Source organism: Pithys albifrons, chromosome 4 (assembly GCF_047495875.1).
Source record: "Pithys albifrons albifrons isolate INPA30051 chromosome 4, PitAlb_v1, whole genome shotgun sequence".
Classification (NCBI taxonomy): domain Eukaryota; kingdom Metazoa; phylum Chordata; class Aves; order Passeriformes; family Thamnophilidae; genus Pithys; species Pithys albifrons.
This window is the reverse complement of record NC_092461.1, coordinates 65,559,367-65,586,867: the sequence shown is the minus strand read 5'-3', so window position 1 is coordinate 65,586,867 and position 27,501 is coordinate 65,559,367. Positions and strand designations below refer to the sequence as shown.

Below are 27,501 nucleotides of genomic sequence, written 5' to 3'. Positions count from 1 at the left end.
AATTGCATTGTAAATGCAGAACTTATTTTCTCCATAAGATGCATAGCCACGAGACAAAAATGGACCTTACAGGGCCCATTAAAGGGCTTGTTTTTATTTTCAGAAACTGTGTTGAGGTTTTGAGTTGGGGCTTCCATTCAAAGGATTACTTTGGGGAGTGTCAAGGGAGGAGTAGGGACTGGGATGGCTGTCCATGGGGATAGTGTTCCCTTAGCTATATAAGGAAAAGCGAGGCAGCTCTACTATTGTGTGTTACACAAAAATAAATAGTCCTCTGCAAAACACAAAAATTCCCTCTAAAATAAAGAAGGACCTACTGAAATGTTCTGTGGGTTGTGAAAGAAAAGACAAGTTTATTAAACATTTTTGTCATTTTTCTTTCTTACTAAGGTTTTCTTTGTTGCCCTATCCTCACAAGTAGAAGACAGTTGGTTTTAGAGGGGAAAATGGACTGCAAGAGTCTTCAAAACTCTGAATGAGTTTTTCACTCTTTTCAAACTTACATAGTTTTATTTAAAAACCTGGCAAAATAACAGCCAGTCAGTCTGCATAGCATGTATCCTTTTATTCTTGGATATCTTGAAAGTAAATACACTAGAATATTTGCTTTTTATTCTGTCAGAAATGAGGGGAATCCTTCATATATGCTGATTCTTCTTCACTGTCTGGCAACATTGTGAATAAACACAAAGATTTTCACCAAGTCATGCAATGATTTCTTTTAGCATTTATTATTTAACATTGCATGACTACATATACTGAGCAATAGGAATGGAGATATACTAAAAATTAATATCTGTGGGAAAGAAAAGACCCCACCTGGAGTACTGTGTCCACCTCTGGGGCTCCAAACACAAGGAAGAAGTGGACCTGTTTGAGTGAGTCCAGAGGAGGCCACAAAGATGATCAGATGTCTGGAGCAGTTCTCCTGTGGAGACATGCTGAGATAGTTGGGGTTGTTCAGCCTGGAGAGGAGAAGACTTCTGGGAGACCTTGTAGCACTTTCCAGTACTTAAAGAGGCCTGCAAGAGATCTAGAAAGAGATTTTTTTAAAGGGCATGTAGGACATAGGGCAAAGGAGAATGGCATTAAACTGAAAGAGGAAAGATTTAGATTAGATACTTGGAAGAAATCCTTTACTGAGAGAGTGGTGAGTCACTGGAACAGGTTTACCATAGAAGCTGTGGATGCCCCATCCGTGGAAGTGTTCAAGTCAAGGTTGTATAGGGTTTTGGGCAAGCTGGTCTAATGGAATTTATCCTTGCCCGTGACAGCAGGCATCAGAGATGACCTTTAAAGTCCCTTCCAACCCAAGCCATTGGATGAATGCATAAAATTGAATCTGATATTTGTAATGTAGAAAACCTATCCAAAGCATCATCAGGGACTGTATCTTTTGTGTCTTGACTTTAACTATCACTTCCATGTTACAATTAACAACAGAAACATGGGAAACATTAAAACCATTTCAGAACTAAGACAATAAAAGAAGCATCTTAACTGTATTGAAGCTCTATCGCAGGAGTCCATTTCTACACCTCCTCTGCTCTTAGTATTGCAACAGGAATATTTGGAAATGGAAAGTGATCTACCTGTGGCTTTTGTAAAATATATTGATCTTGTTCCCATTGGTTATCTGGTGGGTTTTTTGTTGTTTGTTGTTTGGGTTTTTTTATAAGAATAAGTGGCTGACACAATATTTCAAATGGAGAGAAGGAAAGCAGCCTACCTACTGTAAGTGTAGCTGTTTTCACTGCACCTTCAGTGAGGCCTACTTTCTGAAATTTAGATTGTTGTGCCAAGGCAGATGTGAAATCTGGGAAAATTTCCAAAAAAATCATTATAGAATGAGGTTCTCAAGATTAGCTGCTGTGTTTACCCTTTTTCTCCCTTGCACTATTAGCAGCACTGAAGTCAACACTGGATGATGGACTGAGAGCATAAAAAACTCATAGAAGAGCACTAAGGGAAACACTGTGTTTTCAAGTACACTTCTTCCCTTTGTCAGAAATCTGTAGCCATTTTTAAAGAATAAAAGGACTCTTCTGCTGCTATGGCACAATTTTACTCTGGCCAAAACAAGCCACATGTTAGAAAACTGAAAGCTGAGGCTTCTCCTGTGACATCTGAGAAGTGATGCAGTGGGAATAATTACATGATTGCTGCTGGTACTGATGGTATCTCCCTGCCTGGCTGGTACTGCTAATCTATTTTACATTGTCTTGTGCTTCTGTAAAAATTGTTATGCCTAAACTGAGCAGGAAGATGTTAATGATGACATTGCCTCCAGATAGTGTCTGTCAGGTGCCACTTTTAGATATTTCTAAAGAACTGGAGGGACAAGCAGACAGAGGATGAGACAGATGCCACTCCTCACTGTACTTCTTTGGAAACATCTTTAAAGAAAATCTAAATAATCCTGCTTTACATAAGTGATTGAGGATTTCCTTCATGGAGACTCATGTCATAAACCTACCTCACCTGTTTGCAACACCAAGAGTTTAAAAAACCCAATGCTTGAGAAGTGCATTATGTACAAGAGTTTCCATTAAGAAGAATTATTTTAGCTATTCAAATAAGGACCCACAAAAAGATTGATCTGAATTAGCCTGACATCAAGATTTGGCAAAAGCATAAGACTGAACTGGAACTACTTTCCCCCTTTCTTAGCCATTATGTACATAAAATCTGAACCTAAGTGTCTTAGTTTGAGGGAAGAAACCAAAATATTTATCCAAGCTGAGGAGAGTATTCCTCCACAATAATCATGTCACTCTTTATCAAATTTAAGAAAAGGAACTTTAATCAGAAAATGTATATAAGAAGGATAACTTTTCTTAACTACTATATATATATGTAAGTATATATATAATTGTAAACAGACCAGAGCAAACTGCTTCCCCAACACCACAAGAAAAGAATGAAAGAGAACAACCCCCAAACTGACAGGGGAAAAGTTATACTTATGGGCAGTGTCAGTGTCACACCCCGGCTAGCTGCAGGGTGAGCTCCTAGTCACTCTCCAGCGAGACAGAGATGAGCAGTGAGCACTCAGATGAATTCTGGCTCTCCCTCTGTGTCCCTTGTCCCAAACGAAGAAGGAAAGCTGGGAGTAGCAGCGTGTACCGCAAAGTAGCTGTGACTTCTCTCTCCCGGGTCGCTGCTGTGGTGAGGTGGGCAGTTGTGACACTGCAGGCGATGGTGAGGCCTGAGCAGCGACCTGGACCCCAATGCCGAATCAGGAGAACAGCCGTGGCAAGGAAAAAGGAACCAGCACACTAAAAAGCAGCAGCAGCAGTGAGGAGCAGGAGAAAACGGCTTCTCTTCCACAGCAGCACACACACAGCTCCTGCGTTCAGCCAAGTTAAGAATGGAATGTCCCCAAAACCAAAAGAGACAGTCTGCCCCCCACCCAAATGATCAAGAAGAAGCCGGTAGCAGTTAACTACTTCTTTTTGTTAGCTAATGGCATAGGCAGTTAGTGGCAGGGAGGGAATTTACATTTTAATTTCAAACTATAACACTAAGAAAATGCAGGGCTGCAATGACCTTGGATTATTTAATCAACATTAACATAATTTCAGACTTAACATTTTATACAGTTTAAAAAATCAAATAATGAAATAGGAGAAATATTAGCAATATTTACTGTTTCATAATGTCAACTAATTTTACTGTAAAAATTAGTGAAAATATTTCTCTGAATCCACTCTAGTGTCTTGAAAGCTGAAAGAAAAAAAAAACAAAAAAAAAGGAAAGCAGACTTCCCTAAACATGGCAGGGGTTAAATATTAACAGATAGTATTAGCATCATTTTATTTTTCAGGTCAGACACCTGGAATTATTAGCAGCAATAGACAATACTGTAAAATATGATGGCGGTTGTTATCTGACTGGAAGTCTAATGTGCAACATTAAACCTCATCACAGGAGATTTTTAAACTTTTAATAATTACTCTATGGCTATAAATGGCTACGGCATTAATGCCTGCGTAGTTGCAGCTGCAGAAACTCTAATTACCCGACCACACTGTCAGTATTCATAACTGTTGGTGTTTCTTATTCTGTTACTATTGGCTTTCCCAAGCTAAAATCCAATGCCTGATTTTTGTTCTTCTCTGATTATTACATTCCCAAGACCACATTCCTTAGCCAGCTAAATGTTCTTTTCCTCATTCACTTCAGTGCAGGTACATCAATGCATTTCATTGCCCATTTGCTCTAGCAGAGAATCTAATCTAGCAGGGGTAAGAATACAAATATGCTAGAGAGGCAACTCTGTAGTATGTGTTTGGAATTATGTTTTTTCGGCCTTTGTTGTTTGTGTAATATGGAAGGGCTTGTAACTATTCATAACTTTAAAAAAGAGCCAAGTACTACAGGTGAATTTCCATACATTATAAAAGGAGATACCATTCATTACTGTCACATTCTCATGTCATTTTCTGGAGCAGTAATTCCCATGGGTATATATTTTGTTTGCATAATGTATATGGAAATAAATTCTCTGATTTATTTACAGAAGGATATTTTTTAAATACTGTGAATTTTAGTAGTTAATAGTTCTTTTCAGTTATTCTTTACTTCTTTAGGCATTAACAAAGCACAGAAAAAAGCACCTAGGCTTTGGCAAAATTTAAAAGAGCAAAGATTGTAATAGGAATGCCTATCCAGCATGGCAGCTGCCTTAGGGATGAGTAGGATCTGGAAGACAAGGACAAAGCTCAACATGGGATGTGGAAAATTTAAGAGACAGAAGCAAAAGTAATGCGGCTGGAATTAGACCTTAACTCCAGTGGAATCAACAGACAAAACATATGTTGGTTTCAGTACAACAGCAATTCACCAAATGTGATTCATGTAATTTTTGTAGCTATTTTCTGTACAGATCAAAATATGAAAATAGAAAAATAATAAATTATTCATATATACCAAATTAACAGCTAGAAAAATACATGAATCACAAAAATATATAATGACAAAGAAGATCCATATAGTTTCTTTAGGATAATACATGTGGCTTTTTGTAAAAGTAATGGTGAGGAATTGAAAGAAATTACACTGAAAGTGAGTATTACAGGAGTTAAACTGGGAACTCTCTTCTGATTACTTCCCTGCTTCAAACTGTACAGGGGAGGGTGTTTGCTGTTATATAGAGCTGAATAAGATCAGTCCAATGCACTTCCGCTTTCTTGTATGCATTCTCTCTTTCCACATTTATCAGTTCATCCTGGTCATGACAGTCCAGCAGTCTGGTGGAGTATTTTTCAGACATTTTTAAGACTTTGCTTTATGCCTTCCCAATGTGCAACTTCTTGTTTTTCCTCTTATTGTGACATTTTTCTTGTATTTTCTCATCTAAAATTGAAGTAATATATTCTTTAGAATAGCAACTATTGTTTACATGTTTGGAAGTGTGTTTCTTAGTTTCCCTTTCTCTCTTCTTTAGATCACCAATTTGTACCTGATTGTCTACTCACAGCCTGTCCTTTTTTTTTTCTTTCTTTCTTTTTTGTAAACTATGTTTCCTTCCAAACCCTAGGCTGGACTTTTGTTGCTTTTCCCATGTGACTTTAGGTAAAAAGATGAAAAATAAGAACTATCAATCCCCCTTCATTGGGAATACATACAGAAGAGATGAGGTCTGAACAGTTCCTTTCCCTCTTTTCAGTAAAGCTTATCTCACCATTTTGGGGCGTCTTCCTCACCACAGTCTTCAAACATTCTCCTCTGCCTATAAAACTCGGTGACAACATGCTCTTTGGCTGCTTACTCTTTTTGCAACAACAAGGCTTGCTAGCGAGGTGTACTTCCTCTCATGGGCTTTGATTAACCAGGAGAAGTTTCTAGGATTTTAAACCTCTCACCTGATCCAAGTTGTCTGTTTTGTATCAACTTAACTTGCTCACACAGGATCTTCTTCTAAGTCCAGACATCCTACCGGAATGCAGAAGGCAGGAAAAGATCAGTCTGTGCCTCTCCATTCCAGTGGAGCAAGCTTTTATTTAATTCTCCTTTAAATGGGTATGCAATATACTTTTATAATTTGATAGCAATTCACAATTCTGATGGCCATTCTCCCAAAAATGTAGTAATTTCATTCCCTGACAACATTCAATCGTCATATTGTTGAAACCCTAGTAAATATGCATTATATGTGATTGTATGGGCAGCAGAAATAATTATGCCACTTTTTATACTCGTGCATTGACATCAATCTCTCTTATGGTTTCTCTTTCATCAGAAAAAGACAAACTTTCCCTAGGGTCCTCCTTCTCTTTCTAGTTTCTTATTTTAATGAAACTTTTAGGTAAGTTAATATACATGGGAACTTTCTTCATTTGCAAAGGTGTGAAAATACCCCAAGGGGATGGAGAGACAGACACTGATGTGTACTGAGATGCTATGAGTGTTCTTTCTTTAGGAAATCAAATGGAAACCACATAGGATAAGACTAAAAACATACCTGATTTTTTATACACCTGCAAATATTGGCCATTCAAGACAGATAGTTCCAACATTTCTCACTAGGAATGTTCTACAAATGCTCAGTTGACCCAAGCCACGCAGCATGTCTGCACAATGGCTGTTTGATTTGAGTTGCTTAGCAGGGCATTTTGTCTGCATTCATTTGTTTAGTATTTCCAGAAACTTGATACTTCAGTATCACAATTTAGTAGTGTTATGGGTTCACCTAGGTGGGCCTAGATTTGGGCTCTGAAGTGTGGACTAGGCCGAAGCTGTCAGCTGACTTGAGCTGGGCTGAGCTAACAGCTGACCTCTTCTAGCCAGTAATTTTGTATTCCATACCACATTATGACATCATCTCCAGGGAAGTAGGAACCAGTGTGGGAGTGGTTAAGGCAGTCGCTTCTCAGCCCTCCTCTTGGGAGGACACACGATGCTGTCCCAGGGGGGATGGAGAGGACCAGGCCCACCACTGGCTCACAGGGTCCCTCAGGAAAGTAAATTGTGTTGTTCTGGGTCTCTCCTTTCTGCTTGAGTTTGTCTCCATGGGGAATAAGTCTTTTCTTAAGTAATGTGTAGTTAAGACAGTAGAATTTGTGTGTTTGTTATGAAGTTGAGGTGGGGAACTTGTTGTTGCAGACTTGTGTGAGTGTATATTTGTACTCTCTTCTAATTGTCTCTTTCTTTCTGTGAAAAATATATGTAGTTTTAGTATAAACGTGGTTTGAAGTGTTTTTTTTCTTTCCCCTCTCTTTTCCTCCTTTCCCTGGTGTTAGGAGGGGGGCTTTTCTCTCTGTGCTTGGGGGAAGTTGGCAGTTGCTTATCTCAAACCAATTACTGGTGAAGCTGTTAGGTACAGATCAAACAGGCTTTCTCATTTCCTTAAAACTGTCTATAAGTACCACATGCAAAAAAATTCTTTTGTGGACTTTGAGTCACATCTTCAGTGATTGGCCAGTTGTAATTTACTCTGTAAATGCAATATACTCTTACAGTTCACCAGGCTAAACAGCAACTTAGGGGTTAAATTTTAGTTTTAACTAAACCGTTGTAATGCTATAGCCATGACAATGGTCATTATTGTGCTTTTTATTACAAAACTTCCTCATGCAATTATAAAAATACCTTTACAACATTATTATTGTTTTATGTTGATGGAAGTTATGCCAATTTAATTATATCAACATAGCTGAAATAATACCACGTTGTAATCAGACCTTGTCTGTGACAATTTGTGTTTTACTTCTGTATGATTTACTGGTGCTGTGTTAATAGGAATTTTTTCTTCTGTCTAGATTTTGGTAATTTTTTCTTTTCATTCATGAGTTAGCACAATCCACACAAGTAAAGATCTTACAGATTAAAGATTGTCCAAAGAATCATCTGTGACAGCATTTAAAGTGAGCATAAGCAAACCTCTCAGTTCAGAGCTGTTTTCTCCTTTTCCCTTTACTAGCAAGACTCTGAAGAATTAATTCAACAGACATAATCCTTATATAAAGTTTGTCAGGTTTTATGATTTTTATTTCAGGGAAAACAAATTGTTTACTTTCTTAGAAATAAGGTGATTTGTAGAAAGCTGGCTTGTTCAGAGAAAAACCTTGAAACATACAGTTTTAGTTCCTGGGTTTTAGTACTTTGACTTTGGAAGTACATTTATAGCTGAAAAATTTCTTCATTTTGAATGCATTTAAAATTCAACAAAACATGAACATTCAGAAGAGTTTTGTTTAGATGGTTTTGGTTGTTGTTTGTTTGGGGTTTTTTTCAATTAGGATATTTTCATTTTCCATGTTCAGGTCATAAATCTTTACTGTATAATAGGGACTTTTTTGTGGGAAAGGGTAAAATGCAGACATAACAGCTACAGTTTTTAAAAGTATTACCAAGTTCAGACGACTGCATGTGTTTACCTACTTTCCCAGTTTGCAAAGCTAATTACTCCCTCCCCACAACGTTCTGCCTGCTGTGCAAAAACCTACCTGTTTACAGTATATGAATGACTTAAAGTTCTCTTTGTGTTCGCATGAGTAGTTGTATTTTTAAAAAGAAAATATCAAGTTGGCAAAATCTACTTTGATTCCAAACAGGAAAGGAAAGTGTAGTGGAGGGCAGTGAAGGTGTATCTGTTTTCAGGTGTGCACGTTGGTGTGCCTTTGTAGCTATGCACCTGTAGCTATCCTGTCATCTCAGATCCATCTGTTTCAGTGTTGTGGTGCTTCCCTGTCCCACAGTTATGTTGAAAGGGATCCAACTCAAAGCTGTCTGAAGTTCCTAAGGGTCTGCATTACCAATGGCTGCTTGACTGTATCACTACTATGCAATGTACATTTAAAACCAAGTGTGTGGATGTTAAGATTTGCAATGTTAAGATTTGCAGTATTAAAGATGTGAAGACATGAGAGTTATCAAGAAGTACTAAGAGGGACTGGCATTTCATGAGATTTTTCCCAGTATGTTTCCTGATCCTTAGCCTTGTTAGGCAACACCCCCATACACGACACTGAGGCAGCATTCCTGGGCAGGGTTGATTTCTGTTCTTTCCCACAGATGTTTTCACCTGAGCTGCTGCTGCTTTCATGCCCACAGTCATGCAGCCTGTGCCCACCCAGCAAGCAATTAAAGCTGACCCATCCTCTCTCATCCAGCCAGCCCTCAGCAGTGCTGTAAGAAGCAAAACTGTTGAGAAGTCTGTGGCTCTGAGAAGAGGCAATTAGTGAAAGAGGAGCAGTGGGGAAGTCTGCAAGGCCAGGCAGCAGTAAATGGCAGGAAACTTACTCCCATCCTACTTAATAACTCCAGATCTTAAAATTTCCCTGCTTTATCATATCTACTATCTTCCCCAGAAAGTCTTAGTACTGAATTTGTCTTTATCTTTGCTATTTAGCACTGCCATGGAACTTAGTTGCTCCAGCCAGCAACTAAGCACCATGGAGCTGCTTCAGCTGTCCTGACTGCATCCCTTCCAACTCCAACCTCCAGGCTGCTCACTGGTGGGATGGGATGAGGAACAGAAAAGAATTTGACTTGCACTTCTCCGCAGTAACAAAAACTTTCCATGTGTTATCAACACTGTTTTCAGCAAAATCCAAAACAAAGGCCCATACAAGCTACTCTGAAGAAGATTAACTTTCCAATTCAAAACCAGCACAAGCACACAGACATTAGCTGGCTACATGTGAGGAATAAAATAAATGTAAATAACACCTGCTCTCTTCACATTCCTCTTCCTCACCCAGAGACTGGATGGGAAACTCACCTTTAAAAACATATTCTTAAAACATTTGCACCTGAAATTCTAGCATCCACTAAAGCTGCCTATGGACTAATTTCATAGACTTAACTAGAGTTTTATAGCAAAATATGTCCCATTTGTTCAAGAAAACCTTCCTCACTCAACTGACCTTCCTGCTGCACAAATCTATATAGGACATGCTATACTGAAAAGAAATTCTGTGTTATCTCCAGGAAGTATACAATTAGGCTGTTAAGAATACAGCCACATGTTCATATTTCTTGTCCTTTTCCTCTCATGTATTTCTTAACTGCTTTTCTTACTCACCCTAATCCAGCAAATATATGTAGATCCCTTATGTCAATGGGATGCTTGTTGAAATTAAGCAGTGCATTTGTCAAATCAGCTCTGTAGCTTTGTAGACTTTTCAGGCTTTCAGTGGCCTTCTGGAGTCACACTGTCATCCTTATATCACTGCTTTTAAAACCAGCTTTAAAAATAGAAACACTTGCAAAGTGAAAATGCTGGTGATATTAGTAATCCTTATTATTTATTGTAAAGATTAGTGATTTCCAAAGTGTATTGGATTTTGAAGATACTCATCGGCTTGCAGAAAAATGTGTCACATTGACAATATTTTGATTCTTTCTTTCCCTCAGACAAACTGAAAATTCTTTATATACATATATATTTGAGGAAACTCTTTATTTAGTAGTCTTGATTTTGTTTTCAATAAATACGTAATACTATCACACTGATATTAATATTACTTGTCCTTTTATAGTTGTATCCTGATGTCACTCACAACTCAAACAGTCTGTCCAAAAATTATTAATCATTCTTCCCCTTGTCTGTTCTTATTATTTCAAATTTGAGAGTGAAATGAAACTACCATTTCAAATATCAATATGCCCTTGTATCTTTGTGATGGTCTCATTTTACTCTTATTTATTAGAGCAGAATATATTAAAAATTGCATGATGAAGGATTGCGAACAATTCTGTGTTGTTAAAGAATGAATGGATCATTAGACTTCTCTGTGCCTTTATTCATCACCTAAAGTGACCAGATTTATACAACATCTGTTAACAGGATTATTAAATAATCCACCTAAACTTGAAGTAATTAGCAGAGGCTTTTATAGTTACCTTGTGAATTAAAAATACATTTCTGGTGATCATATCCAACCACATTGATTAAAGGAACTTCTGTGAGAAATGTCTTCAGAATTAAAAAAAAAAAAAGATATAATCAAACTCAGCACCTCACTGATTTCCTTTGGCATGGCAAACATTTATCCAAAAGTTACTGAACACCATCATATCCTTTTTATTTTTCTCATTAAAATAATTTTATAAATTTGGTTATGAGGAGTCTAGACTTACCAAAAAGAGGGTGTGTCAGAGAAAAAAGGATCCTTGTTCCAGAAATGGTCCTCTAAGAATCTGAAAATTAATGGAGAGAACAAATCAAAATTCTCTTTTGTATGAATTTCTGTGAGAGTTATTGAGGTTTGGAGGTGAATTAGGCTGCAAATAATCTGATTGAGGCCAGGGTACAATGCATTGCTGAAGGAGATTGTTAAGGCTGGCTTCTTTGACCACAGTTGGCAGTTGTTCTAAGGAAAGCACTGTTGAATCACTAATTTCTACAGAAAAATATAAATATGTAAATATATAAATAGATGTATACCATGTATATGTAAATAAAACACTATATGCATCAATTAATATATTTAAATAAATTCATTAAATATTTCAAGGAATCTAAACTGTGGGCTAATGCCTGTCATCGGTGTGAAGTGAATAATTTAATAAATCGTATTAACTGAGTTCTGCTACAGCAGATTTTCTTTTCTGCAGTCATCAACACTTCTAGAAAAGGGAGGATTTCAAATTTCATCTTTTGACCTTAAAGTTTCTATAGAGATTATATTTGCTATTAAAAAAATAGTTATCTGTTCCAATAGAATGCAAACGAAGCCTGTGATTAAAAAGATTGATCAGCTAAAAGGATTGCTCTGCTAAAACCAAGGTCACTGGCAAACAGCACCACAAAACTTGAGAGACTGACAAAAATATGATGACCTGATATTACAGACAAGAAATATAGAAACAAAAGTGTCATAAGGAAGTGTATGTTTCTGAGAGCATCTTGTGCTTCACTGAAATGAAAGCAGTGAGAAAGCACACCCTTAGGAGTTCAATACACTTCTGCTGCTTATTGTTTCCTGTCTCATTTTGTATTCTGAGTCTTCAGAAGGGCTTCAGAAGTGTAGACACTCACTTCTTGCCAATATGTTAGTGGCAGACAGTCTTATTCAATGAACGGTATAGTTCACTCTAAAGATGTAGTGAATTAGCACATCTTTCTAGTTGCCCTTTGCACACACTCTAAAATTAAAATTTGAATCTCCTGAGGAAAGTTGCATAAAATCTTGCAATTTGATTTATATATCAATAAAATTGGGCATTCCTTATTACCTCTTTTAAGCTTTTAGGCTGTAATTGGGTCAGTCTTCTTGATCAAACAATTAAAAAACGGTTGGCCATTTCCTATACCCTGGTGGATCCATGACTGTCCAAGGTGGGGTACATTGGCACATAGCTGTGGATCTGTGGAGCTGTGGATGGCTGTGGTCTGAACATGCGATACTGAAACCTCCTGTCTAGATTCCAGGAGCACAGCTTTAAGAAAGAGCAGCAAGTAATGCAAATTCCGTCACAGACTGGAAGTGCCAAGCAGTAGGGCTTATGATTTTTGGAGCTTTCCTCTGCAGTTCACTTTGTTGTAGCAAGACCAACTTCTTAGTGTAATCTCACATCACTGCGAATGGAGGCGTTAGCAAAAATGCTGAACATAACCAGGCTTACCATAAAACAAGAGCTAGAAATACCATGAATAAATGCATTGCTTCAAGCAAGCAAAGCAGAGAACATAACAGCAGTTGCTTAAACTCACCTATTAATCTTTAAAATTGTTCCTGGATGCAGGTAGGAGCATTGTGGCTAGTCTCAAAAGGAGTTATTTTTCTTGTCATAAATTTCAACATTCAGGTGAATTTTCAAAAGTCTTTTTATTGTGCTTTTTGATGTCATCAGAGTCTGGGACAGAACCTTAAATTCAGGACCTACTCTCTCATGTGTTTATTTATTTCCAGCATAGCATTTATCTCCTTATATAGCAAGAGATGTTACGGTATTCTTATAGCTGGGACAGAGAGAAAAAGCACAGAACGCACCAGAAACTAAAGAAAGTATTAAAATTAGCTGCATTATTTTTATGACATTATATTCTTAATCCTGCTTTTATCCCAATGCTTTGTCTTTGTTCACAACCACTGTGAACAAAACATGGTTATTTGGATAATAACAAAGTTAAATCCTGTTTTGGTTTGAGGCTACATCGCATCTGTTCCTCATGTGGGATTATGTGGATTTTTGGCAGAAAATGTGTTTCCTATTTGCATGCATTTCCTAGTAACATTACAACTAAAACCCCAAGGAAGTTTTGGTTTTGCAAGGCTTGTAACATTAGGATAACCATGGTACAAAAGACAGAGAGCTATGGAAGAATTACTATCTTAGTATGATCAAGCCAGGCCAGGCATGACCATTTTAACTGTAGAAATCCAGTTTCTATCAACATTGTAAGATATTCTCAATTTTCTTAACCAATGTATTTGTTGAAAACTTAAAGGCTGTAAACACAGTACTCAGGCATGAGTCTGATCCTTTCTGCTTTAATAATAAAATATTGTAAAATAGTGTGGGAAGAGTTTTCTATAATTTTAAATATTGTAATATTGTAATATTGTAAAATAGTGTGGGAAGAGTTTTCTATAATTTTTTGAGCTTATTTTTTAGAGAAGGTATGTTGGCATCAAATTTTAATTTTGTGATATTTCAAATGTATGCATGACTTCATAGGGATCTCAGCAATTTTGCTTAAAAAACAACAGAAAAGAAGAAAATTATGGGCTAAAATGTTCTTGCTGAGACTTGAAAATGCTTGATGTTGTAAATTCCTTTTTCAAATGCTCTTAGATTATGAACCTTCTGGACAGAATTTTTTTATGGCCCATAATTGTAGTGTTTTCCCATTTTTTGTATACTAAGATTTTTCAAGCTTTTTTTAACCTTTCATGGCCCTATGCCCTGTAAAGTTTTCCTACAGCATTTGTGCTGGTAGCTGTATATGGCCAATAGTGTTTCTAATTTTTCACTATTATAATTATATTTCAGTCAAAATCACATGTGGCTTGAGTGAGGGACACATCAATCCACACAAACCCTTGGCTTGTACAAACGCTTGTCATATTCAGTCTTCAAAACTCAAAGCAGTGCTCATGGTTCGGAATCACTCCAAAGACCTCTGGATCATCAAGAGGGAATAGATGAGAGCAATTTTCAAACTAAGTGCTCAGCTTAACCACATAGCAAATCACACGCAATCACGGACTATTCTGAGTTGGAAGGGACCCACAAGGATCATCTAGTCCAACTCTTAAGTCAATGGCCCATACATGGGATTGAACCCATGACCTTGGCATTATTTACTACCATGTTTTAACCAACTGAGCTAATCCTTCAGTGGTGAGGACTCCATTGGAGCAAACCAGTTTTTCTGAGCAATCATGAGTTCTTTGTGCTCATGTTGAACTTTCTGTGGCAAGTGATAAGTAAGGTTCATATTGATCTAATCACCTTGTCTTGTGCTGTTTATTCCTTCGGGCTTGCAGCTTTTTTCTGCCATACTGTGTTACTTCTCCAGACTGTTTCTCAGACAAAGTGCCACAAGAGGAAGGTAGACCAGGAAAAGATGTAAAACATGGAGCCGGGATTTGAGCATGGATCTGAAGATTGCCAAAGATCAGAGCTCAACTTTACAGGCAACAAGTCACAAAACCAGCCCCTTGCTGGTTTTTATGATTTGCTCTTGTGACTAATACTAAAACTGCATGAAGAGGACAGCAGCATGCTTCTTTTTTGACTTCTTGCCTTCTGGCTTAAAGACATTCCACTATATTCCACTTTCTTAGTAAGTTTGGTAAATCTGATCTTGAAATTTCCTGTTTTGCAAGACAGGATACAGACCCCTGAGCATGTGGAAAATTAGGCAATGCAGGGAAATTATTTTTATAATTTAGGTAGATCATCTATTTGCTTTACCAAATAAACTTCCCAAAGTTATTTTGTTCACTTTAAAAAGATAAGATAAAATCTGATAACACTTTCTATAGCCCAAGGAATAAAAGTAGTAAAAGAAGAATAAGCCAGTACGGCTTAGTTTGAACATCCTTTTTTTTTAGAGGGTTGTAGATGTGGAGGGTGGCCTGTAGCCAAATGTATAACAGGTGTTGTAGTGTAGATATATTGAGGGAAAAATAGAGTAACTTTCTAACAGTAATGCTTGATATGGAAATCTTTGCCTATAGTCATGGTCTGACGTCATGATTGCAGGATTTCCTCCATCTTTGAACCTCTAATATCAGTAAGTGGGAACCATGAACCTCTAATCACACCACCCAAAAATGGCTTTGCCTCACTTAACGACTCTCAGGCCATGATGCTCGGGTTACCTTGTGGTCTGTGTCTGAAGATCTTACTACTGCAAATTTTCTTTCAGTGATAATTAATTTAGGTGTGTCACATGGTTCTTCTGGTTTAGTGTGCATTGGGTTTGCTACCTCAGAGGTGAATTTGCTATGTCTAATCTGGCATCCAGTTTAGACAACTGAATAGTCTTAATAGAGTCAACCCATAAGCTTCAATTTAAGAATGCTCTTCATATCATTTGTTCACTAGAGTGCTCAGGATGAGGTCAAGATATTGACTGTGTTATATCTTGAGCATCCTGGAATTGGCATGGTTCATTGTTCTATCCCATTAACAGGAATGCCACAATTATTGAGTGAGCTACCTTTGACCCCTAGCTCATAGGGTAGGTAAAAGCCATCTGTGTAACACTGAGGCAAGATTTGAAACGGAAAAGGAAAAAAAAAAAAGAAGAAAAAAACCCTCAATAGTCAATATTCAAATATAATCATCCCAATCAAGACAACATGAGCGCTAGTGGCACAAGCTTCCCTGTTTGGAAATGGGAAATGGCCATGGACTTCTTCAGTATTACCCTTCCCAGTCTCTTCTTGTTCAGCACTAGTGAGAGGAGATGGAATGTGACTGGTCACAGGCAGAGCAAGCTGGAAACAGAACCTGTTGTTTCAGGTAATAGCAGGGTACAAAACTCAGATTGTGCTGCCAGTGGGAGTCTTTGACTAATAGCTGATGGTCATACTTCCAAGTACTTCTACAATTACAGCAGGTTTTGTTAATACTGGAACACATCATTTATATCTAGTGAATATTAAGGTCTCTTTGAGATTAGAAACTAAGGAATGTGTGTGCCCCTTTTTCCTGCCAACACCCCTACATTTTAACTACAAGCTTAATTCAGTGTAGGGAATTACAAGGAAACATACTGTTTCTTTCCTAGCATTATGCATAATATCTTTAATTACCTGTTGACGAGGTGTTTGAATTGAATCTCTTTTCTCCTTACTGGTTGAACAAAAACTGTGTAGCAAGTCATAACAGAGCATGCTTAGGAATAGAATGGGAATATTAAATGCCTCAACCTAATTAATGTTGATTTGTCATAAGCATTATAATATTTGTCCATAAAATTTAAAGTGTTAGGAAGGGCTAGGTACCACACAAGCAACAGTAAAGTCAGTATCTCTAACATTGTGCTTTGCCAGACCTTATGCTCTTGCAATTTTGAACATGAAATGTCATGTTCTGAGTGTTGTCTTGTGAAGGAAAAATGTGATTTTCCTCCATCTCTCTCAACACACTAATGTTTTGTTACAGTTTTCCTGGGTGTATTTTTCAGATATTAACAAGTAATGAAAGAAATCGAAAAAAGAATGTCATAAAGCAGAAACATACAATGAAAAAAAAATCTCTTCAATGGTAATCATGTCAGAGCATAATATTTGTTTGGTGTACAAGACAATGTTTGTGCATTGTTTTTTCCCCCTGGAGCTTTAGTGTCTTTTTTTTTTCCTTTACAACTGGTGATTTTAGTTAGTCTTAATTTCTCATTAATTGTTTGTGTTGTTCTTGTAGACACTGTGCATATAGTAAACACAAATAAATGGAATATCACCCCTGTTCTTGGTCTTTAGTTTTAAAATAAGCTATGTTCTGCTATGATCTGTTAAAATTTACCCAGATTCACCACCTGAAAATTGAAGCAAAAAATCACTGAATGATTTGGGTCAGAAGTGACCTTCAAAGATCATCTAGAACACTTCCCCACCATGGGTGGGGGCATCTTTTACTAGATCAGGTTGCTCGAAGACCTTCCCAATAGAAAATGTCCACTTGAAACCAAATGTTGAAAATAAGCAGATATAATGAAATTAAACATTATCTCCAAGCATTTAGAAACAGTATTACTTGGATTTACAGGGATTACATCTCACCTAAGAGAAAGTACCTGCCATAGCAATGATTTCCAATAATGATCAAAATTAATCCTTGGGCTGACAGCCAACACAAATCCTATACAAGTTTAAAAGCTTAAAAAGCTGTAGACAGTTAAGTGGGACTCTGCATTAGTAGAGGTGTGATTACAGGGCTGATCCTACAGTCAGGATTGAACTTAGCACAGATTGGAGTATTGCTTTAGTACTAGCTGAAAAAAGGGACGAATAGGAAACAAGACTTCCCTTGCCCTGTATCACCTCCTTAAGCTCCACATGATTTTCCTGAAAATCCTGTTATCGGTGGCCTTCCTGCTTTTTGTTTATGGCACCTGTCTGAGAGGTTACCAGCTGAGAAGGTATAGTTTACTAGATGATGTATGGAATTAAAGTCAAAATATATGCTCATAAGACAGGATTTTTCCGTCCATGTTTGAAATTTCAACTGTTAAATGAATCCCAACTGGATTAGTCAGAAAGGCTAGTTGCTTTCTCTTGTACAGACTCTGAAACTGAGTCTCTTGCTGTGAAGAAGCATCATTTTTTCTAATAAGCAGTTTGCATTATGTCACCTGCTGGGGATTAAACATTTTATGCATATTTGCTTAATGTTTGCTTGTGACATTGGAAGGTAGCAAATGTTCTATTGAAAAATTTTGAGCATCTGCTTGTACTTTCTGAAAAATTCTTACATTTCATTAAAGATAGCCTGAAAATAAGCTGCTTGGACAGCTGCTCTTCCATTTCGGGGTTTCCAAGCTGTGAAATCATAAATACTGAAATACTCTCTGAAGTCTACTGGTATTTAAAACCTGTACACTCTGTCAAAAAGTCTCAAATTTTCTATACATTTGTAAATTACTATAAAGATACAGGTTAATTACTTTAATGTGTGGTACATTTGAGTCACTTTATGGATTAAGAATCTCCAAGTATTTAGAGAGGAGTATGTTTCAGCAGCCAAAAAAAAAAATTGATTTTTTTTTGGTCAGCCTTTTTTAATTGATTGGCAGCTTAACATTTATCACCTTGAACAGCTTATGGGTGCCATTTTGTGAAGTAATGTTATAGAGGTCAAGCTAATGCACCAAGTGGTTTGGTTTGCATTTCTAAAGCTGATCTTTGCTGGGCCATCATTATCTGCATTTACCTGCTTTGAGAGCACAGAATGTAATAAACACAGTGAAAAATTGCTATGAAAAACTCTTCTTACAGCCTTTATCCATATCTTCGGAACAATAATTTATTTTTTAAAAAACAGAAAGTGTTGTAATGACATCTCTTTTGGTTTTTTGCTCTTTCCTATTTACCTGTGGTGTAATGGTGAGCACTCCGGACTCTGGATCACAAGGACGTGAGTTCGAGTCTCACTGGAGACTGTACCGGGCAGTTAAATGCCTCCCTGCCATCCGATCCCGTCAGATCTCAGATGCTCAGCAGGGTCAGTCCCGGTTAGTACCGGGTGCTGTAGACAGTCCTGAGGACTTCACTGTCACTGTCCAAGCTTGCTCGCCAGTGGCAGATGGACCTTGGGACTTAAACAGTGGGGCCAGTTCTGTGCACACTGTGCCTGACCTAAAAAATCCACTGCGCAGGCTGGAAGGGCACACCCACGTGGGGAGAGCCCTGCCCAAATCTTTGTTCACGAAGTCTGGCCATACATTTACTTGAATCCAACGGCCTTGAAATATGAACATGACCATCTAGTTAGCATTTCCAGACATGCCCATCAGGTAAAGCATTTTTTTTAATCACTCCAAGAGCCAAACAGCAGTATTCCATAAATGAAGAATTTTAAGGTGTTTGTACTAATCACATCACATATTCTTGAATTTTAAATGTGTCAGCAACATTTATGAAGCTATTTCTTTATGCAAATTTGCCATTTTTTGGTGTTATTGGCCGTGAACTAGCCAAGAATAAACACAGAAATAGGGTTTGATATTAAAACCTTAAAGAGAAAAAAAATCACAAAAACTCTCTGGAGCTAAGAAAGCTGTGACACCAACACCTTGGACATCACAATTTATTTCCATAGTTGTTATATCAAAGCATTACTTCACAATGCCTCATATACACTAACCCATTAATCCACATTCCTATTCAAAAAAGAGCTACTGAAATACATGAGAGTTAATATCTGTGTGCTGCTTGACAACTGGCATTTCTTAGAGTTGACAACTGTTAAAAGCACTTGATAACACTGTGCAATCTCTGGCATTGTTGTACAAAGAAAGCCTCAGTTGTTTCCTGTGACTCTGTATTTATAATTATGTTTTCATTAAACCGAATTGTCTGTCAGCTTCTGATTTCACAAGTTGTTTTCAAGTTGCAGCTGAAAATTTTCTAAACTAGTATCAAGGACTGACATGCAAAGTCAAAAGAAAAATGCCTCATCAACTGGAAATAATGTTCCAGCAAGTCTGCATTTAAACAGTAAAGAACTTTGGAGAACAAAACAGAGGATCACAAAGGCACATTTCTTATTGCTGTATAGCAGTAACATACACTAGGAGGAGGTAATTCCCCTGTTAATTTTCAGGTGAGGCCAGAATAGAGGCAATTAACAGAGGAGAACAATGAAAGGACCACTTTTCCAACTGGAATCTGAACCAAATAGCATGATGGTCAGGGTGAAAGTAAATGGTCACAGATAGAAGGATGGGACAGATTTTTGGAGTGGGTCACAAAGGGCAAATCAGTGTCATGGCAGTGCTGACAAAGAGGGCATGTATGTAAGTTGAGGCATTTTGTGGGCATCTGAATGAGAATTTTATACACTTTTTGTTTTTACATCTACCTTGGAATTAAGAGTACAAAACATGGAAACTTAAATCTGAATTAATTATTTAATTATATATATAACTCAGCTGTCATTTATCTCCAGTGAGGAGTTGTGGGTTTTTGTTGTTGTTGTTTTGTTTTTTTATTTAAAGGGCATCCATTCAACTTCAGGGTATTTTGCTTCAGCATGACCTGAAGACCTAGATTTGCTCTTAATTAGAATGAATTTTCCTGTTTGTATTTTGTAGACAAGCTGTGAGAAAATTTGTACACTAGTATATGTGCCATTTTTACTGCTCCAAGTGGAAGTGAGATTTTGTTTACTAAAATGCACAGACATTGTACATCCTGTGTGGGTTAGTGCAGCCAGTACCCGTTTGAGTAGATTTAATACCTGATGAGTAAGATGATTTGAGTCAAGTAAAGTTAGTGCTTCTATTTTAAACTCAGATCAGTTCCCAGAAGCAGATTTCTTTACTAAACTGAGAAGATGGTAATCTGGATGAGGGGCAGAGGAGAGAAGAGAGAGCAGGATGCTTGACTGGAGACATCTTTTCATTTGAATCTTTGGAAACTGCAACAGCCTTGGCTGCCTGTGGTCCTACTTGAAATGATAACTACTATTTATAGATAAAATGTAAATAAATATGATGGCAGTTTAATTTAGATTGTCTCCAGTACCATGGGGCAAAACTGTCTCTGTACCTGTTAAAAAAGTTTAGCTCTTAAATGACATTTTAATCAAGTAACAACAGAAATGCTTTTCATGCTGTTAAGTCCATAGGGACACAGGTTATGCTCTGTGTTTTGTACAGTAGCTGGTATGACAGTTCTTTTACCAGGCAGAAACTCCTATGTGCAACTGCAATATAATCAATGAATGTTTGCAATTTCCTCTCCCTACTTTAATATCCTACTTTCCTGTTGAAATTACTGGGATGAGGGTTAAGGCAAGTTAGTTATCTCATTGTCCTTGTAATAATTGAAAAGATCTTTTATTTCCCCTTGCTTTACCTGAAATAAAGTAAAGAAGTTCAGAGGTTTTTCACACTTTTTCCCTCCCTCTCCTAGGAAACAGATCTCATGACCTTTAACATCTCAATGCACCGCTCTTGGTGGCGGGAACATGGACCCGGCTGCATACGAAGGGTCGTTCGTCCTTCTGCCCCTGGTGTCCTAGAGGATTACTCCTACGTCTCTGTGACAGGCTGCATCATTGATTTCCAGTACCTAGAGGTCATTCACAGTGCTATCCAAATACTCCTCTCTGTAAGTTCATGTTTCTTTTTGTACTGGGATTCTCTAAGTTCTTTCATGTGCAGTCTGCTGCAGGTCCTGGAAGAGTCATATAGTAGTTGATGTATAGCAGTACAGATTTTTGATTGTATTCTTAATTAGAGAATTATATACATGTTATTAAAATATATCTCTTAAAACTCTGTACAATCATCATCCCCATTCTTGCCTCTGCTGCGACAGATGAAAATTGACTTTCATTCATTAAGACATGTACAGTAAAGGAGAGCAGACTTGTCCAATATTAATTTTCCTAAACCTTTCTGAAGTTCACAGTTGATGGCATTTATTCAGCCCTGAATGTAAATATATTTTACATGATACAATGCTAAGTTTCTTCCCAAAGTGAGATATGGAGCAATACTTGTAAAAGGTCAGAGAAGTATTAGGAATTAAAGTACGCATTCATATTTAACCATGTTATTTGTTCTTTCTTGGAACTCTGTGTTTGCAGAATGCTCTGCCTCCATGGTTCACTTTTCTTGCAACACTAGACAAAAAATGCAATGACAAAAAGTTGTTATAAAAAAGCCTTTCTAATGCAGTGCAAGGAAGCGCTGGGGCTGGATATGTTGCTTTGGGAGAAACAGCCTGGTCTTGGCCAAAGTTTTTCATCAATCTGTTTTCTGCTTGTGATTAACAAGTTGTTTGGCATGAGCTGTGTGTGATCTAGAAGTGGTAGCTCTTTCACTACATAGTTGTGTGTAGTACATATTGATTGGCTGATCCTGAGAGATGGCACATAGGTCCCATCACCCCAGAGGTCCAGGCCTATTTTGAGAACAAAAATGCTTGTGAATTGAGAACATGAATCTTTATCCTAACCATGGCCACCAATACTTGTCAGACAGTGGGAGAAGAGATGCAGTCTGCAGTTCACATTTGTTAGTCAGGTGAGCTATCTCATCAGAGCAATCAGAAAGGATAGATACTCCTGGTCTGTTCAGTACTTCAAGCTATGCTACTAACTGACTGGTAAGTACTACCACTTGCAAATTTAAAAGAATCTTCAGAATCAATCTCACTCATTGGTTTAAAATTATTTTCAAAATTTAATTTTTACACTTTTTTCCAAGATAAAGATATTTCTCTTTTAAAAGAAAAAAAAATCAGTATATATACTTATGTCTGTCATCCTATCCAACTGTCTGAAAGTTCAAGATAAATCCTCTGCAGTTCTTAATGCCTTTTTTAAGGTGTCAGGTCCTTTTTTCTTGCCACTACTTTTAATCAAGCCTGGATAAACTTTTACATCTGTAATTAATGAACTTCCACTTGAAAATCCAGGTCTGAATTAATGCACTTAGTTTGCACATCACTGACATCATGTGCACCTACACAAGAGTGTGTCTGCTCCTGGTCTATCAGCTTCTCAGGCATCAGTGACATCACAAGCACCTACATAAGTCTTCTCCTGACTGTCACACAGGAAAGACTTTTGAGTCAGGATCTTTTCTGGTGTATGCCAATAAAAGTCAAAGCATTTCTGTGAAAGTAGGCCTTCCAGCAGAATTTTGCATGCTATATCTGTAAAATGGAACTGAATGCACCTTCCTTACTTTTGTGGGGGCCTGATAATTCAAAGCAGGTTTCTTCTCCCATGAGTTTCTCATTTGGAGCAAATTTCCCTGACAATGAAGTGTTGTTCACTCTGCATCAGTAAGCCTGTAAAAAGGAAACTTAAGTGGGGTTATTTTAAAGGAGGATATAAATATTTTAAATACTCCCTCGCTTCTATAAGAAACAATGTACTATGTTAACTTTTTTTCTAGCATTTTTGTGATTATTAACAGATTTAATGTTCAGTGGAAGTATAGCTGGTTGTTGAAATCAGGAGCTATTTTTTTCTCCAATTAATGGTGCAGTAGAGTTGTGGTCAAATGACAGGAACACAAATCCTGCTATTACAATAACAGAATAAAATTATTAATATATACAAACTAAGATAAATATGAAAATTAAAAAAACCTCTAGAAATTATGTAATTGTGCTGGTTTAAAGGTAAACCAGCAGGAGAAACCAAACCAACATGAATGAGATTAAAAGTCAGGGTTACAATTTAATAAAAATATTACCATAAATGCAATGGCTCAAAGAGAAATTGGGTTTAACCCACAAAACCCAGAGGTATAACCCAGCACCCTGTGGCACAAACACAATGGTGTTCGTTAGCCTCTGTGCTGAGCCCCACATAGTTCTCCTGAGTCCAAAGTAAAAGGAGGTGAAAAACCTGTTGGTGCAGATGACAGTCGCAGTCTGTTCAAGAGTGGTGGTCTCCTCCAGTTGAGGTTCAGGTCCTACTCTGGGTCCGCCAAGTGGTTCCCCATGTCCCAAAAACCCCCGAGATTATATGCCCTGTGGTTCAGGTGGGACCACCCAGTACCTCTCCTGGGGCAAGGAGTTCCACAATGAGTGATCTGACTCTGTGAGTCATGAAATATTTTTGGAATCATTGATGGCCCATTAGCAGACATGACCCCTCAGGCTGGGTGTGAAGGTGCTAACAACTTTCTGGAGAGGAGTCATCACAGCTCTTTTCTCATGGGCTTCTTTAACACCCATCTTACAGCCTGAGGGCTTGGGTGTGCCCTGGGCAGCTGCTGCAAATGGTTCATTGTTAACAGTTCATGAGAAATTACATAGAAAATTTTAGAATACACAGCTTTGGTCACACTCACACAATGATAAACTGGTCCCGGTTTCCTGAACTAGGACAATAATAATTATAAAACATAACATGTAGCTCGCCTTCCCTTTCTGAAGCAGTAACTGATTGCAATTTTGGATACAATTCATTGCAAATTCAAAATATGCCAGGTATTTATAAGGCATGACTGTGAATTAAATAGTTGCCAGTTTCAGATGCAATTTTGATTGATATACACAGTGTTAATATTAAAATACTATACACAAAGGAAGGTTTTCCTCCAGTTTTACTATCTCGCCATCCCGTCTGTGACACATCATGACTAACTTACCATGCATCTGTACTTCAGTTTTCATTCTGAATTGTAATTTAGGCTTGTTTCATTTACTGTCGCACGGGACAGAAGGCACCACCTAGATTAACAACTTTATTGCCATTTCCTCCCATTTTCTGAGTAATGTTGACCTGAGGAAGTTCCCATCCATTTTGGATGCATAACTGCTTTCCTAATTTGGGTACCAATATCAATTGTTAATTAAAAGGTCATTTAGGTTATCTTTTCAAAGTACTGAAGAACTGCAGATCAGATTTTTTTCCTTTTCCTAGTAGCTAGTCCAAAAAGCAGCCTATTCCTTTTTGGACCTTGCAACCTACTTAATTTTCATAACATTTTTATGTAGCAATAGTCGTGTAACAAACCATTTTACAGTGTAACAAAAAACTTTACTGGCATAACAAATCGCTTTATCATGCTAACCCTTGTCCAAATGACTGGGAATGTGAACACTTCCATTTGGTAGGGAATTAGAGCCTCTGTAAGAAGAAATCCCCTCCAGGGGTAAATATTGGATACCTGGCGAGATATATAACTCACTAGTAGCATTTTTGAAAGGTGACTTTTTTTTTTTAACTGATATAAAGATTTTATATGCAGCTGTGACTACATTAGACCCTGCTTCAGGGAATGGGCTTAACATTCATTATTTAATTCTAACACAGTAAAGCTCTTTTTGTGTGTTCTTTATAGTTTCTAAAAAAAATAAAAGAAATCTTTCATTGGTGTGTTGCCTAAAATTGAAGAACTTTCTGAGACAATGTTAATCTTGGCAAAGGTAGAAAACAGTTCTTTGCTGAAAAGCTTTTCAGATCTACAAAATATTGACACGCGTGCTACAGCATAGAAATCTTACAATTTATAACACTACTTAGTTATCATAACTAAAGGTTTTGTCCAAGCTAAGTATTGTCTACTCTCAGGCAACCTTGGTATCATTCCCCAAAGCTCTGCTATGTCTGTCCCTTGACATAGCTCCTCAGAATTTGATCTGGGGCCCTGAGACCCCTTTATCTTTTTTCTTCATCATTATGCTACTTTTTCCTCTTTGGAGTTCTTCCAAGGTTCCTGGGTCCTCTCTCTTGGTTTGATTAAAGTGGTATCTTATTATCTTAGTGTTGGTATATGATTTTCAGGCAAAATGTTCTAACTCTTGTCTGACTTTTTAAGACAGAATCCAGGAATTTAGCATAGGGTTTAGAAGCTGCCAGCTAATATTTCAAGCATAAAAGCTGCATAACTATATAAAATCTACAAGTGTATAAAATCCTACAAAAACTTACAACTATAAAATCCTAAGGCAACAGGTGGAACAGTAACTTTGTATCATATCCTGATTCTGGGTGGCTATTCAAGTTATCTGGAGTTGAAGATGTTAAACATTTCTTTAAATTGGGGGAGAACCAAGAAAAGTATGAGACAATAGGATGCAAGTGATAGTAAAGAAGAATTATATTTAAGTAATATGTTTAAAATCTACATTTATTTAACATAGGTTATAGTATATACTATTTTGATAAATAATTCTTCTGTATAACACCTTTTAAATGCAAGGCAGATAGTCATTACCAAAACTTCAGTTTTCAGAGAACAGATTAATAGTATAGTCAAAATGGTGACAGCTTAGTGTCTTTGAGAAAGACCCTTCATACAATTTTTGTTGTTATTTGAAAACAGACAATGCCGAGTAAGAGTGTTAAATGCCAGTTAGACACTAACTTCAATTTCCTGAGCTTTAAAAAGTTCTCCAAGTGATTGTGTAGAGTTTTGCATTAGACCCATAGCCCAATATGACAACAAACTTGTCCACAACTACACTGTGAAGCAGGGACCACCCTCCAGGCCAGGGTTCACTGAGGTAGCTTTGGAATTAGCAGCTGTTTAACTTTATCAGTGATGAAAAAACAGAAAGAATAAATTTTGGCTGAGCAACAGATTGACACAATTAGACTGCTGCTGGGACAGGAGCCATTACAGGTGAGGAACAGTTATTTAAAAAAGCCCTCTCTTGGACAGTCACTTGGTTTTCAGTACACTATAAATCCAGGCAAAAATGTGATATACAGAGATTCAGAGCATTGAATTTTTCCGTAGTGAAGTAGAAAGCAGTGAGCATACACCTGTCTAAGGCAAAGTTATCAGTGGGGAATACCTTATCAAATACAAAACCAAGCACAAAACAAAAACCAGAAAAATATATTACACTCTCCAGAATGTAATCAAGTTGTAGTACCACAAGAATAAGAAAAAGCACTCCTGGCAGCCAAATTGGGAACTGGATTCTGCGGTCACTATGAGTCTGAATGCTCGTGACATGTCTACCACTAGTTGAAAAATTGCAACCTCTGTATCACAAAATCACACAGGAGGGTTGAGGTGGGGAGGGACCTCTGGAAGTCATCTGATATCACACTCAAGTGGGTCAACCTAGAGCAGTCTTCCCAGGACTGTGTCCAAATAGCTTTTGAATACCTCCAAGGAGAGAGACTCCACAATCTCTCTGGGCAATCTGTGCCAGGGCTTGATAACCCTTCCACTGAAAAAGTGGTTTTGGATGTTCAGAGGGAAACTTCAGTGTTTCAGTTTGTGCTCATTGTCTCTAGTCCTGGAACTGAGAATAGCCTGGCTCCATCCTCATTACACCCTCCATCCAAGACCTGGACCCAACACTGCAGTTGTGGCCTCACCAGTGCTGAGCAGAGGGGAATAATCACTTGCCTTTATCTGCTGGCATTGCTTTGCCTAATGCAGCCCAGGATATCATTTGCCTGCTTTATGGAAAGGAGACACTTATTCAACCTGGTGTTCACCATGACCCCAAGTCTCTATTCTTGCTGAACTGCTTTCCAACCAGGTGGCCCCTCCAATATTTCAATACAGAGGCTTGTTCTTCTCAAAGTGTAGGACTTTTCACTTCCCCTTGTTGAACTTCATGAGGTATCTTATGCTAAAAATTAGAATTAATTATATTTCTAACTTCTACCTCATGGTCTGTAAAAATGGCCCTTACCTGTTGAAAAGATTCATAATTATTGATGTAAATTGATGCTGAACACTTTAAAAATATAATTGTTAGTATTCTTTGAGTCATCATCTGTGCATTTGTAGGTTCTTCTGTTTTAATTAACCAGGTGCAATGATTTCAAATATTTTGAATTTTCATTATTATTTTTATAATTCATAGTAACACAATGATCTGTGTTATAAAGATCATTGCTTCCTTTTGTTTGTGAGGACTCTATTCTTGT

The 27,501-nt window shown here is 37.5% G+C and overlaps 1 protein-coding gene across 3 annotated transcripts in view; it reads left to right on the top strand.

Moving 5' to 3' along the window:
* NKAIN3 (sodium/potassium transporting ATPase interacting 3) overlaps nt 1-27,501 on the top strand; it is a 360,493-nt gene that overhangs the window by 249,169 nt on the left and 83,823 nt on the right. For all 3 annotated transcript variants that reach the window (XM_071553098.1, XM_071553096.1, XM_071553097.1), the window contains exon 4: nt 21,048-21,245. In XM_071553098.1, coding sequence (XP_071409199.1) covers nt 21,048-21,245 — 198 coding nt within the window. The remainder of the gene's footprint in view (nt 1-21,047; nt 21,246-27,501) is intronic.